Raw genomic sequence first — 16,949 nt, forward strand, 5'->3', positions numbered from 1 at the left:
CTAAATACATTAAGTTAAACTGTACCTGTAATTCACAAGCAGAGCACAGGGCCAGCAAGACTGCTCCTAGGAAACAAACAAGGAAGTAGTGGAGAGTCAAGTAGCATTTAAAAATAACAGTTGCTACATTTGTTCAGATGACATTTTTATTACAGGTTTTCCTGTACTTTCAGTGCACTTTCAAGTGTTTTGTCACTGCACCATCAGCCTGTGGATAAGCACAGTAAATTAGCATGGAGAATAAGTAACATGCTCAGTGCTACAGTACTGTATTCCTTTATTTCTCCAAAAAGTAATTTCTTATAGTTAAGGCAGCTTGGTGTGGTGGCACAACAGCAGCCACAAATGACTATTTCTTTGTGTTCCCCTTTAGCTGTCTGTGTCAGTAGTGAAGTACTGGTCTGGGACAGGGCGAGTGGGGGAAATGAATTAAGTTCTTAGGTGGAGAGGCAATGAGACATGAAGCAGAGGCAGGACATCAAAAGCACCAATTCCATTCTGAAGCACCAGTGAAAGGGAGGGTGCAGGATGGTAATGATCCAAAACCCTGATGGATTTAAGTGCCATGTAACAACCCAAAAGTTCACATCTAAAAAGTCCGAAGTAAGAGTCAAATATGAAATCCTGCATGGTAATTACGTGCCTGTTTCACTCACTAACAGATTTCTGTGCGCTTATGTTGTGTGACAGTAGCAGATGCTACTTTCTCCCTGTGGAGTTGTGGTATCTAATCATCAGTGGTTTATGTTCCAGAATGTATGCAGCAAAGTAAAGACATGATCTTGAAACAACTGGAGTGCCGTGCAAAGAAGAGAGAAGAGCTCAAAAACAGACACAAAGCTGAACAGGGGAGTCTCCTCAGTAAAACTTTTCATAATGAAGATGTTCATGATTTTCTTAAGGTGAGCATGTAAAAGCTTAATTTCACTGTTCCATTAGTTTTTAAGGCCAAATATATTGCAGATTTCTCTGAGTTCCATAAAGTTGGCATTTTTGAGACCTCCTGAGAATCATGTACAGTAGCACAGGTAGGAAGGGGTGAAATCCCCTGTTGCCTAAGCTTTCTTAGAGACATTTTCTTCAGTGTTGGTGTTGTCACATTGGAACAAAATGCTAAAGGGTGTTAATGCTAGATTGCATGTTTTTTGGAAAACCTCTTTTACTTAGATACTATATGTTCAATATAGGAAATCTGTGGAGGGAAGTATCTGGCCTGCATTACAGAAGAAAGCAGACTGCACTAATCTAATTGCTTTTCTATGGGTGAGGTTACTGAGGCTCAAAAGACTATCAAATTTCACATAAGCAGAGGAAAAACTCATTATGATTGCTGGCTGAATACCTTAGAGAAGGCTAGCAATAGATAATTTAATATGGTATACAGTGGCCAGTGTAATGGGTTTTTGGCCAGATTTTCTGTACAGCTTTATTGTTGTTCAGAATGTATATACGACATCAGAGTTCTTAGCTGTAAATGCTGAGAGCTGGAAAACTCCTATAACTGCTGAGAACTACAGACCCCAGTTACTAAGAAATAATAAAAAAAATCAGTCCTCAATTTTCATGAAAAGAAATAGTTTAAGGTTAAAGTGTTACATCCAGCAGTGTTAAACTTTTGATGAAATTTAGTAACTTAGATAAATTACTGTATGAGAAGACCCAAATTCCTGTGGCAAACTGTCAAAATTTATTGATCTCAACACTGCAATTTTGTACTGCAGGGCCAAGTTCTGTAATTATATTGTATGAATTAGATAATGCAGGTACTGTTCTTGTATGCAACATCTGTCTGGCAACACCTAACTTGAAAACAAAAGGTTTCAGGCACTTTAAAACAGCAGAGCACATTTAACCTCTGTCTTTTCATAACTTGAGACTATATAATTCTATCACACGTTTTTGTAGCCACTGAGGACTTGTGAATGTATTTTCCTTACACACATAATTCAGAATTCTTGGACACCTCCCAAATTCATTAAACAAAGCTTAGAACTTCTGTAATAAGACCTCTCCCTGACAAAGTTAGTCACACAGCTTTGTGCAAGAGGTGCTCTATTCTGTACACCTTAGAAAGCTAACAAATATGTTTAGTTAAACTGTAGACTAATGATCTACTTATGACAAGCTGAGCAGGAATAGACAACTTGCACTTCAATACCGAATCTTAGTATTGTGAAACGCCTGTGTGCAAATAATAAGACAAGTCAGAAATTTAAGCTTTGCTGGTGCCAGAGTGGAGAAAGCCTTTTGTCCCAGAATGGATGGGGTCTTGAATCCAGAGACTGATTGAAGCATAAGAAGAAATTGTATATATCTACAGCTACCATGGTTTGTCTTAAATTATCCGGTAATTATTTTTTGCGAACAATCCCCTCAACATTGAGGAGCTATTTTAAACCTGTTTCATGGTTCACAGCCAGACCAGCAGTGAAGGAGTTGGTCCTGAATCCTCACCATGAGCCCAGAGTTGTAGCCATCAAGTGCACTCTTTTCTCTCGCTTCCCCCCTACATCTCATCAAAATGCAACCATGGTAGCAGCCTTGGCAGTATCTGACCTTCCTGCTGAATTTTCAGTGGTTGCCGATTAAGAAGGTGGATTTTGCAGTGAATTTTCTTTGCATCAGTTTCTTCTGAATATGAGTTGGATGGTAATGGTTTTGTTGCTGCAGTACTGAGGTTTTTTTGTTATATGACAAAATGACCTAGATAGTAAAGGTTAGAGTCCCTATATCATTCTGCCTCCTACATTTATGTTTCCACTGGAAAAAGGAGCATTTTCATTTTGCTTTTCACTGGCAGAGAGTACAGGGATGATCAAGTGAAGCACACAGCCAAAAAGTGCTAGTTATGGTAACCCAGTCTTGCTCAGCCCTCCCTCGGTGGGCATACAAGTTACAGCAATCAACTTGCCAAATTCTGTGTTAAACTATGATTTCATCAGTGTGAATTTTCAAGTCCACCTCTACAAGAGTGACCTGAACATGGAGAGTTTATGAGCACTTTCATGCTCTTTAGAAGAACCCTATTGACATACCTAGAAAGCCATGCCTACCACAGGAATGTGAGAGGGCACTTGGTAGTTTAAATCAAAATATGGAATATTTATGTATAAGACCACTCATTAGTCTATAGAATGGGATGTTCTTTGCCTGTGAAATTCAGTCTTCCATTACATCACATGAGGATGCCAACACATTACAGTCCTAGCTTGAAGAAAAAAAAAATAATTGCACCCTCTGAAGTCTCTGACCAAGGACCAAATCTGGACCAAGTCATAGATCAGCCTTTTAGGGAGCACCATGGGACATGGTGACTAACCCCAGTGTAAAAGCCCTATACAGTGTGATACTACTGTAACTAAGGTGTCTGATGATGATACCTGATGGCTGTTCTGCACCTCATAGTACTGGCTGTGATGAAGTGATACTCATACACAGGAAAGCAGGCTGCAAATCAGATAATTTCACAATTTCCAGTACTAGTACATATTATTTAATCCCAAATTGCTGAGGCTAGGGAGTTTCATACTCAAGACTAGATATGCTCAAATTGAGGCGATAAGGCAAGTTTCATTTCCCTCTGAGTCACAGTTTCAGATAAACACTGCTGTGATGATACATGGGAAGGAGATCAGAGAAGGGGAGGATCACAAAAAGCTATCAAAACTTTTTCAGCTATTTAAATATACCTATTGTGTTTCTTTTAGGCTTACCATGAGCTGCTAGAGAAGCATCGACAAGCACAGTGGGAACTGGAGGAGGAGGATGACTTCAAGAGCACTGAGGCTGTTGCAGATCTCTACAAGGTACCACCTCTAGTGATATGTGTTATTTAGTAAAATAATTCTCATGATCCTCTAACCTCGCTACACAATGTCAGAGCCTGGGAGGGTTGGGGAATTGCAAGAGAGATCATGGCAGCTCCAGGAAGCTAGGCTGGCAAACCAGGAGATAGAGACAGGACAATCTTCCACATTAGGTTGCCTTTTCCTGTCTACCTTCCCAATCCACTACATTTCCTAACCTCACATTAGTCAGAAAATGCCTATGTGGTCTGCCAAAATGTGCTGCCTGCATGGCTGACAAGGCTGCAATAACTTTGAGAGCATACAACATCTGTCATTACTACTGGGAGAGAGACTTCTTTTATGTAGCATAATTATCTCCTGTGCACCACAGTAGGATGATACTATTCTTAGTTAACTTCACTACATCTCAAAAAATAGTTTTCTCATCTCTTTTCCTCTCAGAGAAATTGTTTTGACGCTAGTTAATTCCCTGAAATAAGTTCAGATCTTTTGTGTAAGTAATATTTTTAGACTTCTTTATATTACTGATTTGGAAAATATGTAGATACTTCATGCTTTTGCATAATCTTTAATGATTTTCTGTCTGCACCGAAAAAATATATAACATGATCTATCTGATGAAGCCCAAAGCTGTAGCCAGCAATGACCTTTAATTAGGCTGGAGCTAATCACTTTCAGCTCAACAGAATCCTTGTCATGATTAATTATGACCAGATCAGGGTGTTATGGAAACTTGTAGTCCCTATCACATTAGGATAAGATACCCACACAATCTTAATTAGCTCTAGTCTACATGCACGTTTTCAGATTCAGTTGATAAAAAAAATAAAGCCACTGTATTTAGAACAAATAGTTTTGCCATGGTTTTATGCAATAGTGCAAGCAACAGAGTATTTGAGAACTATTACTGCTACTTTGGAGAAAGGTGAAGTTTGCTTGGAGGGCTGTGCCAGTGAATAAGGGTGGATTAATTGTGCAAAACTATTTAATTTAAGAAAAATCAACATGTCTGCTGATATTACTGTGCATTACTATACAGTCCATTCTCCAGAGTTACTAACTGCTCCACCCCCTTCCTCAATTCACCTGAAGTCTCTGGAGACCAAAGAATTTTTTTTACCCTGCATAGTTCCACCTCATTTGTGGAATTATATTGCTTTCCTTTATTGTTTACGCTGCTTTAGTCACACTAAGATCAAACTGAAAATCCTATTTCTTTAAGCACTATTAGCTAAGATTTCTTTTCCATTAAAGAAAAATCGGTTTGGTGAATTAAGTGTTTCTGGAATTGCCAAGTTGCCAGGAGAGCTGTACAAACTTGAACTCTGCCAATTCACCTATCTCTAAGCCATTACATTCCATATTACAGCTGTTCTCTTATTCCTATCCCAAACAAACACTGCCAGCCAGACAAGAAAAACTGCAAGTACTGTGATCCAGCTGGCATCTGTTGAATGAGGGTCCACAAATCTTAATTTCCACTTCTTTTTTCTTTAATAAAACATTTTTATTGTGATATTTAACATAATGAACAGCTGCACTTTCTCCCCTTAACCCTAAATACACATACTACAGATTGTCAGAGTTTTAGGAGAACAGACTGTTTCTGAATATACCTCATAAGCAGCATAAGCTGGAAAGAATAGAAAATACAAATGAGTGTAGCTCCGCTGTAGGTAGATGGAGCTGTTCTGATTTCTGCAGTGAGGGAAGTGCAGTAGTTACACATGTTGTCTGTTACTTGGCGCATAAAAGCAAAAGTAGATTTACCATTAAGGGGAAGGAGTTGCATCTCACAACCACAACAACTTTGCTTCTCTCTCTGTTCCACCACACTTTCACAGTAGAAGTGCACCTTGGACAAGCAGAAGCTTTGCCCCTTCAATTAGTTTCTCTGGGTCTCTGCTAGGAGGATCTACTGCTACCAGTGGGAAGGCAAGATAACGGTGGGTGGGCGCCAGGGATTTGAGATACTCCCCAGTGCAGTGATGTGACTGCAGCTCAGGTAGACCTAAGCAAGCAAACATTAGACTGACCAGCTGAGTACCAGCAACCCTCACATGGCAGTAGTCAGCACCGCACTGTAACCTATGTCCCAGTTGCATTTGAACCAGCTAGTTTGGGCACATCAACAAACAGAGCAGTGCTCCAGGTTGTCGTTCCAGAAGGTCTGTACTCCCTGAAGCTTAACTGATAGTCATTTACCTTGTGCTCATTTGGAAGGTTTGGACTCTGCAATTTTTGTTCTACCGTGACCAAGGAAAAGGTTAAATTAAAGTTTTGGTTAAACATTGTATTGTTCACTTAATCTCCATACTTCCATAGCTGCAAGCATGTGTTACTAAGTAAGTTAGAAGGCAAGAAAAGAAATTCACCAGTAGAGAGTTCTGTTCTGTTGCTTTTTTATCATTACAGTAGCAAAAGAATCGTAGCAATATTACTGAAGAAACTGAGTGAAACTCTCTGAAGTCACCCTGGCATGCTCCACAGATACTTAGATGAATATTCCTTAGCCTGTGGACCACCAGACATCCAAAGATAGACTGCAAGACATTTTAAAAAGATGCATTTATACATTTGTAAACATAGTCCGAGTGGAAAATACTAGAAGTAATTAAATATTTAAGAGTTCAGCCCACTTTATATTTTATTGCACATGAAAATAAGCCTTGCAGAACTGCACAAAGTAGTTATGCTTTCCCACACACGGAAGTTAAATAGCTGTTGCATTTAAGGGAAGTGAAACTGAGATGTCTTACTAGGAGCTAATTACCTAAATCCAAGAGGAGGCAAACTTATCTGAATCACAATTTCTCCATAACCAAGATTAGATTTAGCAGTAGCATCCTGTATGCTCCCTCTTCCAAGTAGCTCATACTTTCTACTGGCCGAGGATTACAAATATTGTCTGTTTCTTCTGGGCTGAACAATCTAATGTTGTCCAGTACCCACAGGATTTAGCGTTCCAGACAAGTTCCTGCTTATGCACCCATTGCCATCTTGACTTCAGCTGGAAACCCCCAAAACTGGAATGAATCACACCACACTTGTCAGATTAATGGCAGCAGACCCCAAACCCTGGTGGGGTCTTTTTTAACACATCCAGGCCCTCTGTTTTCTTAATTTGCTTTCATGGTCCTTGGGGCATCATCAGTAATGCAATTCATCAGATAAACACCCATATCCTAGTAAAGAACAGCCATGTTGATTCAGACAAATGACTATATGCAGTAATATCCAGTAATGTCTGGAGTGTGATAGCACCAGTGTTAGACAGATGGATAATACCCAGTTAGCTGGTTAGGTCCCATTCTCAGGCATTCTCAGCATTCTTAGCTAAGAACAGTTTCCAGCAGCTTTCAAAGCAACTGTCAGAGCATGCAGGTGCATGCATCCTGTATCAACTTTCTAAACCTTTCACCCCCATTTAAGTACTCTATCAAAACTTGCACTGTCGATGACGAACTAGAATAAATCCTCAGGGAAGACAACCAGTACAAAGTTCCCAAGGGTTGCACTCTGATAAGTTCACTTGACCAAGTGCCCTGCTGTTGCCCAAAGCTTGTGGTCCTTAGTCTGTTACCTTTTTTTTTTTCAAGGGAAAACAACCTGGCAAGGCTTGTATGTGATACTAAGTTTAGGCCCTCTGTTCGTCCAGCAGTTGTGCTCTAGAATGACGACTTACTTCAACAGTTACCTCGGTTTGTCCTTGTATAAGCAAGCAGGGAAAAAGCCTGACAGACTTAGTTTCATGAATAAGTAGAAAGATAACCTCAATGCAAGAGGTGATAGTAAAATATAGGGGAAAGGTCAACATGTGGTCGAATAGGGAACTAATAAATATCCTGGGGACAGAAGAAAAGATGTCACTTACCTGTGGGACAAGATCCTTACTTTGTTCTCACAAGGTTCTTCTAAGCCCTTCTCAAATTTCTATGACTTTTCTATTTTGTCAGTTTTTCCCCTTTTAAACAGTTTGTGGGTTCATCAAGATAGGTTTATATAACCCTCTAGCACTGCTGTAGCCTGCAGTGCTACAATACATCAAAGAATTATCCAAATTGGTGAATAAATATGTAAAAATGCAATGATCTGGAAGCTGACTGTGTTTGCATAGAATAATTGAGTAGGTTTGTTTTGTGCACACATGAATAGATCAATCAAAATTATTTAACCAAGGTCAATGGAATCTGTTGATGCTTGAAGTGAATGAATGAGTTATATTTGGAGGATAACGTGGGACTTTTCAGCCATACTAGTGGATTAAAATAGTATGCTGTAGGTGAATAGTCTATGTCTAGACACTATCTTCATAACTTACTTTTGAAGTGCAAGTTGAAGAATTAGGGGCAAGCGGTTTTGATTATCACAGTATATTATAACTGAAGGAGGAATTGTGTCAGAGGTAAGTGAATGGCTCAGACTAATGCTTTCATAAACACAGTCTGCAGAATTATCCTCTACACAAGGGATACTGTGCTGCAGTAAGTTTTGTATTGGCTTGGGTAGGTTTTCAGTTGCATAGTTTTTACTGTAATTTTCATTTACATGGTAGCAAAAGCACCCCCTGTATGTCCTATTCTGATTCTCTTTTCTCATGATCTCTTCAAAAGAAAAGGCGAGCTCCTTGCAGGTCGGTCAAGTTTAGCATATCAAGTGTTCACCATCCTTTAATCTTTTCTTTCTCTTTTGTTTGTTTGTTTGGGGGTGGGGTGGGGGAACGGAACTACCTACTTATTTCAGTAGGGAAAGGAGAAGTTAAAAGAGGTTGATGGTTGAATAGTTCATTAGTAAGAAAACAGATAGACATGCAGGTTGCACAAAGGAAATAAATTTACAGCTAGGAATTACATAGTCTGTGGTAAAATAATTAGTTTTCCTCTTCCTTAACATCAGAGCCATGAAAACACACAATTTACTGTCATTTATAATTCCCATTTACTGATAGCAGTTCACCAGAATGTTATTTCATTTGACTTAACAGAACATAGAAATGCACAGGAATTTAGACTAAAAGCTATTAAGTAATGAGTATTATCAACAGGCAAGGCAATAAACATTTTATGAATGGGTAAACATGAAGGTGAGGTTGAAGCAAAGTATTTGATTTTTTTCCTTTGTTAATAAAAGGGGATTTTTTTTTTTGTTAAAATGAAAAGTACAGTTTCTCAGAGACTTACTCTGTTATTTCTTTCCTTATGTAATTTCATTAACATGAGATATGGTTAAGGATGCTTTTCATAGAGTGGACTGCAGTTTGGGGTACCAAAATTGCTTCTTTTCAAGGGGAATCACCCACAGCTTGTCTTGTCTCAGATGGAAATCCATATCAAGAGACCTCCACCTCACATGCTCACTTTTGGAAATTATGCCTTGTGACTTACCCCAGAAAAGGCTGAAAGACAGCATGATCTAATAGATTAAATTTGTGAACTCTTACTGTGTGAGCTCAGTTTAGTTCTGCGTTTGGGCACTGATTAAATTTGATCTGGTCATTTCAGTCAAAGCTGATACAAGATCCGTGAGGTTGGATAGCCTTCATTCTGAAGTTTGTTTCTTGCCTTATTGCATGAGAAAATGTATTTTACCTCTTTATGGATCCACCATTTATTAATAGTTAGATCTAGTAAAGGGCATAACCTTATCTACAGAGGCACATTTCTAAAAAGGTTGTACGGAAAGAGAAGATTGAAACTGCCTCCTGAATAAATCAAGGACCAGTGAGGGGGCAAGACTAGAATTTCAATGAACCTCCATTTTAAATGCATGGAAATAAAAAACTTTTTTTTTAATTAGCTTGTGCTGAGGATGACTTCAATGTCATTGTGTTTTATTGGTCTTAGGATGCTGAAAAGCAGGGTGCTGCTTTCATTTTCCAGTTAGCATTTCCAGAATTCTTCATGTGGAAGAGGGGAAAAAGTACATGCAATCAGCTTTTCTCCATTTAGTGTGACTTTATAATGTGAAGTATTTTCTAGTAGCCAGTGGTGTCCAGGAACGTCTGAAGTATTTATGGGATGTATGATCTGAGTATTGAATCTATGTCCTTAATAAGATACAACATGGACTGGGAGATGAATCTCTTGCCTCTTAAATAAGCATCCTAGCCATTGAGCTTCTGGAGATACATGCAAGAATATTCTACAGCTTTGACCAGAAATTTAAATTATTTTAATTAAATGCTGTTGTATCACAAGTTAATAAACAGCTGTGCAGATGCCTCTCAGAGATAATATATACTAGTCAGTAGCTAGCATGTAAAATACAGTACAGGCAGCCTCTCTAAATACATCTTCTGCTTCACAGTTTGACTATTCACTTTATTCTCATCTGATGTAGGAACCTTTTAATTATTTGTATTTGAGGGAAAGCATTAACATTGTTCATTGGTTCTGTAGTGAAATCTGATAAACTGTGTACTTTCCTTGGTTTTTGACAAAATTATTATATTTTTATTGCTTTCTTTGAAGTTCAGATGCACTTCGCATTTTAATCTGAGCCCATTTTATTTCTGCATATACCCCATGTTATTTCTTTATGCTTGATGAATATCTCTGGAGAATTTTTGAAAAGCTTTGAGATTGACTGCCAGGTAGTACAAACAGGTTCATTCAACACTGCAATCAGCTATTCTATTAATGGAATCAATTTGAATAAATTTCATTAAGTGAAAGTTCTAAAAACCAAGAGATGGCATATCAGGAAGCTTGTAAAAACTATTTTGTGGGGGTTCTAGTCCAAAAAGAAGATCCTGGAAGTGGTAGGATTTCTTAGTGTTTTTCTTTTTTTTCCTGTGCAAAATAAGTTTTATAATATGTAGTGTGCCGTCCCTGTTCACAGACAGAATTTATTACTGTTTCAGATCAAGTACATTCCTTGGAGTATGAATAGTTTTGAACTATTTTGTTAGCTGTAGTATTCAATCATATCTGCAGTCTTTCCTAAAAGTAGACTTAACCATTTACCCTACCAAATTTGAAAACACCGTTCCACTACTTTTTTTTGAAGTTCTGCATTAAACAGTGTGGCCATCATATTGTACCTGTGGTATGTCCTCTGGGTAGAGCATGCTGTTGTGTTAGGGTCTGGATTGGAAGGACAGCCTGTGGTCTAATGTCCATACGATTGCGTGTTCAGATTAAAGAAGGCTGTGTGGCCAGCAGTTCCTTACACACAGGAGAAGTTAGTGTTTTGATAGTTATGACTGACAGTGGTTTATTTTGTGATCTTGGACCACAGATGAGACCAGTAAGTGCAGGATTTATGTCAGAGTAGAATTTTTAACAGAACTTAAACAGAGTAGAATTTTTAACAGAACTTAAACAGAGTAGAATTTTTAACAGAACTTAAACAAAAAGTTTGCAGTGCTGTTAAAAATCATCATCCTGGGGACATAGAGCACCTGACCAGGTTCCCTGTTGCTTTGTGTGCCATTTTGCAACGTTCCTGTGATGTAAAGAACGTTCTGCTTAGTCCTGCTTCCCCTCCATGTATTCACCCAGCATTTTCATTTTTAAAGGGGCTGTGATTTGAAAAACTGCTTCTGGAATTCTGATCTCACTTTCTTGTCCTTTCATACACCAGTTTTCAGCAGAGGGTCATGAATTATTTTGCAAACAAATAGTTAAGCATTTTTATCTAATGACAACCTGGCCAATCACATTAATGAGGTGATGCAGGTAAGTAATTTTGTGGGAGCAGGACCTAGTCAGGTTTTTCCTCAGTAACTACATACCCACTGTGGTAGCGCCAAGGGTAAGTATACAGTGTAATTTGAAGCTGCAGGCAGTGCAAGCAGAACTCTCTTCGCTTGGTTTTCAAACAGAATGGCATGAAGGCACGTAACAAAATAGCTTCTTTATGTTCTGGGCAAAAGATTTCCTAGTAAATAATAATACAGAGCTGTCAATATGCCAGGGAAATGCTGACAGTTCTGCAGCAAAATATGTTGCAAAGTGATTTTGCTGCCATAGGTGAAACTGTTTATTTAAGAATAGTTACTTAACACCCTGCCTGAGATCTTTTCAGGTTGCAGTAGAGATGCCACAGGCACCTCTAAACTGCTTCTGAACTATTTCAGAACCAAGAAAATTTCTTACATACCTGAACACCCAGTATAGGCAGGAAAGTTAACTTGTCCTGAAAGGCTAGTAAAGCTCAGAGAAGGTGGTTTACAGAGATGGAGTGAGTGTTCTTTAAATGTTGTATGGGACACAGAGATTAGAAACATAGGATCTCTGAGCCTATGTTAAATCCCAGAAGGACTGAGTTTTAAAATAAATAGCAGCAGAAGAGAGAATTCAAACACACCATTTTTCATTAGTGTTGGCAAGCTAAGCCAGGCCAACTACACAGATGATTCAGACCGTGTGAATCCTACCTCTTGTTGTAACAGGAACTGGTAACTGTAAGAATTAAGGAGTAGGGGACATAGGATGCACCTGTGTAGCAAATGTTCCCCTAATGATACTGTCATGTCCAGATTGTGTTGCGAGCAATCGTTAGAAATGGGAGAATTATTACCAGAAATGAGGTCTCTGATTGTTGTCTTTGACTTAATTCTTATACTTACACCCAGTACCCAGTTTCAGAAACTTGTAGCCCAATTTACAAGAATTCAGAACACTTCTGAAATGAAACAAAGCCAGTGGGAGCTGGACTCTGAAAATCCTGCATGCTTTATAAACAGGTAAGAGAGTGGAAAAAATCAAGACAGGTCATCTTGAAGGTGTAGTGAACGCTTTTGATAGTGTGCCTCAGCTTTATCCGTAAGAAGAGGTTACTGCAGGGAGCTGTTAAGATAAGCTATGTATTGTTTGTGAAACAGCTAATTAATATGGTGATTAGCATCCTAGAGAGATCCTAGGAGGAAAATAATAATTTAGTGTTCAGTGCACAATTTGGATATTTTACAATCAATGAGAAGTACAAAATAAAAATTTTTAGGAATTCTATCCATTCAATGGGTATTGATAAACCTAAACATGGAACAGAGAAAGGTCATGTGGAAATATTGTGTGAGCCCCCAGTTTATTACAGGGGAACAGAATTAGATTTCACATGCAACCTAAGTTCTGTTCATTCTTTGTTTCTGAGCTCCTGACTTTGCAATTTAACATCCTTTTCCATTGAGGGGGTGGGGGGTGGGGGCAGGGGGGAAGGGCCGGTTTGGTTGTATTTTCTTTTTTATAATACCACATCTAGCAGTTGGAATGGGCTCTTACACAATAGTACATTATGCCAGTGTATCTCTCCCAAAAAGACAAGTCTGCTAGAACTTTTCATGTATATGAGCTGCAGACAAATGTTTTTGACATCTAGATAAATATCTCTGTGTTTTTATTGAGACATTACAGATTTTAGTCACTTACGAGGTTTTAATTAAACCTGTATTTAAAAGAAGGCAACAACTAGAAGAATTGACTTGTTCTTGCAACAGGAGTGCTGAAAAGAGTTTTAAAAATATTAGCTGTATTTAAAGAAGTAAATATTAAGTGTTTTTATTATTTTTATATTATAGTGCTTATATTAAGGCCTAACACTTTATTTACAATGAAAGCAAAACCAGGCAGGCAGTAAAGCTTTTTGGACTAGTAAGATCATGTGGAACTCACACCAAAAATAGCTCTTCAGACTGCTCGAGTACTGAACTGTCTGTGTGACCTTTCCAATGTGTTTTTGTTTTCTCTCTTCTACTGGGGAAAGCTACCTACCCACACTCCTCCTCAGGGATTATCTCAAATTGTAGCAAGTTTGCCGATACAGCTGGTATCATCACTGTTACCTGACAGTGAAATTATATGTTCTGAACAATAGAAACATAACATTTCAGAGGTCAGTATTGCTAGATTCTAGTTTCTTTCACTTACATTGCATCTTCAGAGAGGAGTGCTTTATATTTTAAGTAATGTATTGTGGCCTGAAACTTTATGCAGCCCCAGTCCTTTAAGTTGAAGGATAGCAAAAATGAAACTACAGAAGAAATAAATAGAATAAGTAGGGCCAGACTTTGATCTCTGGCCTATACTTGGGCTTTGAAGTGTTCAAAGGCTGTAATTGCAGAAGATCTAGACACATATTTAAAGTCAACTTACCAAGTATGTTGCTACAAATTGATCTGGCAAAGCACATCTGACTATTTTTTGGATAATTATTTGCAGTTACCTTTATGAAATGTATCTTTGAAAGCATTAGTAAATAAGTAGAACATAAACACTTGTGAATACACTTCCATCGTCCATGGGTAAGAGAAGGGGAAGGACAGAAAAAATAATTAGTTCAGTTGGACTTCTAACAGTTGGACTTGATGATCTTAAAGGTCTTTTCCAACCTGAACAGTTCTATGATTCTGTGACTTTTTAGCTTGGATGCCATCTGACTAAATCACCCAAACTCTTCTTGTGGGTGAAACAGCTTCAGCAATTGAAAACCGCTCATATGGGACTAGTTGAAATAAAACCACCAGAAGATGTTTGTTTTCCTAGGCTTAAACCTGTTCTGCATCAGAAGGAATTTGAATAATTCTGTCCTTCAGGCATTGAAGAGTGTCATATCTTAGAGCACCAACTATTTAACATGACTAATGTCAGTTTTGCCTAACTAAAAGCTGTACTGTCCCTTTTAACCCTTCTGTCTTTCTTGCCTTCATTCATTTCATATCAGCACCTTTGAAGGTGTGCCTATGAGGTGTTGTGCTACATCGGATTTCCACAGTACTTTGCAAAATAAGTATTTTTATTAACACATCACCATAGCCACTAAAACAAGATATTATTTGTACTGCAGTTGCATGTGGGCAGCAGGTAGAATTCCAGGTCTCATGTGCTCATGTCTCTGTTGCATTTTAAATGACCTTGTGTGCCTTGAACCAAAACATTTAAACTGTTCCATCTACAAAACCTGGTCTTTTTAACTCAAGCATTAGTGGCACTGGATTTTAGCTCTGGGGGTCAGTCACTGGCCCAGTGTTTTCAGTGGGACATGGTTCTCTCACTGGCATCATGGAGACCTGCAGTGAAACAGCTCCAAAGGACTGGCACAGGGTTCACTTTGTCACCTGTCTCTCTCTGTCCCTCTTTGTCCCTCCATTAGGAACTGTACTATAAAGCTTCCCATGCTTTAGCAGAGTTGGTGACGGAGCTGTTTCTTCAGATCCTGCCTGTTGTGACCGGCCTCTCTGTAAGAGAATGTGAGCTTCTGAAAGAGGAATGGCAGGAGAATTTGGTCCCTCTGGAGAAATGGGAGACCCACCACCAGAGACGCTGGAAGCTTTTCCAGGAGCAGCTATTGCAAGAAAAAAAAGTGAGACCCGTATTACATTCTGGGGCCCTAGGGTCTAAAAACAGAGATATGGAAAAAAGTTATCAAGATACTTCTCTGTAGGGAATATTTTGTATATAAATACACAGCCCAGATCTAGATACAGGTCTGGACTTGGGATGGACAGTTTGACATGCAGTATGGAGTGAATATAGATGCTGTGCATGTAGACTTGCATAGAGGAGTCAGAGAGTAATCACTAGACATCTGTCCACAGTGTTTGACAGCTTTGTCAGCATATAAACAATTTTTGGCAAGGCTGCTGCCTGATGTCCTCAGCTCTTGAGCATCTACAGAAACGGTTCAAAAGAACCTTCATCTGGTCTGTTTGGAGAGGGTGTGAGTGTGCTTTACAGGAAAGGAGGCCTTACAACGGCAAATGTTCCTTAATAATTTTTATATATTAATACTATAATAATTGGAAACATATGATACTTTATATAAAGCTAACTCTTCACTCTGAGGAGGTGAAGAAACACATCCAGCTTTCCTGATCTGTTTGTGCTCAGCACACAGGGCATTGACACTAGAGGAGGAAAGCAACAACAGTAAATGCAGAGACAGGTATCTTCAGCATTAAGCTGGAACCAAATACACCTTCAGTTTATTCATGCAGTGAATATGTCTCTATTAGCACCGCTTTGAAGACTAATACAGCTAAGGCAAAGAAAGACCTTGTCTATACAAAGGTGTGTCGGTTCTTATATTGTGTGCTGCAATGTATAGAGTAATTGGAGCTTCTTAAAAAGGTTGGCAGAGTTCTTTAACACTGGCAAAATCATACTTTTTCCTACCCTCATTCTCCAAAGCGCCTGGACAATCCAGTACATGGTTAATAAGGCACTGGTTGAGGCCCTAATTATTACTGACTGCTGCTGTAGGGTGTTTAAATTTTCCACCCACTCGTATTTAGGGTTCTTTCATAAAGCCCTGTGATTCAGGAAACTGTGGGCTTCCTACTAAATCTGGTAGAGCAGTTTTCTGATTGGTGGTTTTAGAACACCCTTGGGAATACAAAAATAGAACTATTTCTTGGCAATTAGTAGCCATTTCCTTTTTTTTCTTCTCTATTTTCCTTAGTCTGGAGTTATACCAACATGCACCTCCCTGATAATTTTGTATTTACTTTATTGTAACTCACCTGTTATCTCAACTATTTTGAAAAACAATTCTTCTTGCCTCTTCTGTTTCTGTGTCACAGGGATATCTAGCAAACTGAACTGAAATATGCTTGGGACTGACTACTGATGCCTGTGAATCCGCTCATGTGCTTTAAGTTAAAGGCAGGCATTTGTGTTTTCTAGTACTGCTGGCTGGCATTTAGTGTTTGCATTTGGCATAGCTATACCTTCAGTGATTAATGAAACAATGTCTTGACCTCATTTTTTTTTTTTTTTTTAATTTTGCACCTTTTTACCAAGGATTGGATTCAATACCTGACTTGGCAAGTTTAAACTTCTGGGTTGCTGTTCATGCTCACATTCATCAAGGTTTCACAAATTGCCTGGCTTTGTATGTGAATGACCTGAGCAGCCTGATCTAGTAGGTGACCTACAAGCATGTCTCATAGTGTATGGAGCCCAAAGCACCATGGTGGTATCTGCTGTCATTAAAAAACACAGTCAGAGAAGGAGGAGGTTCTAGTGTGCAACTCATTAGCCTCAGAAGTCAGAGTGCATGTTAGGGCACCTCTGCTCTGGTCCTCCCACTGTCCCATTGAACCTCAGCCATTGTTCAGGGCCACAGAGGAGGCAGTTTAACAGCTACAAGACTCTCCATAGAGGGGGAGATTTCAGGTCTGAAGTTCTGTTCCAGAAATGC

The 16,949-nt window shown here is 38.9% G+C and overlaps 1 protein-coding gene across 9 annotated transcripts in view; it reads left to right on the top strand.

Moving 5' to 3' along the window:
- EVC (EvC ciliary complex subunit 1) overlaps window positions 1-16,949 on the top strand; it is an 80,903-nt gene that overhangs the window by 18,630 nt on the left and 45,324 nt on the right. For all 9 annotated transcript variants that reach the window (XM_056337751.1, XM_056337797.1, XM_056337743.1 and 6 more), the window contains 3 exons: window positions 754-902; window positions 3,708-3,806; window positions 14,901-15,110. In XM_056337751.1, the coding sequence (XP_056193726.1) occupies window positions 754-902; window positions 3,708-3,806; window positions 14,901-15,110 (458 nt within the window). The remainder of the gene's footprint in view (window positions 1-753; window positions 903-3,707; window positions 3,807-14,900; window positions 15,111-16,949) is intronic.

This window comes from Falco biarmicus, chromosome 1 (assembly GCF_023638135.1).
Source record: "Falco biarmicus isolate bFalBia1 chromosome 1, bFalBia1.pri, whole genome shotgun sequence".
Classification (NCBI taxonomy): Eukaryota; Metazoa; Chordata; class Aves; order Falconiformes; family Falconidae; genus Falco; species Falco biarmicus.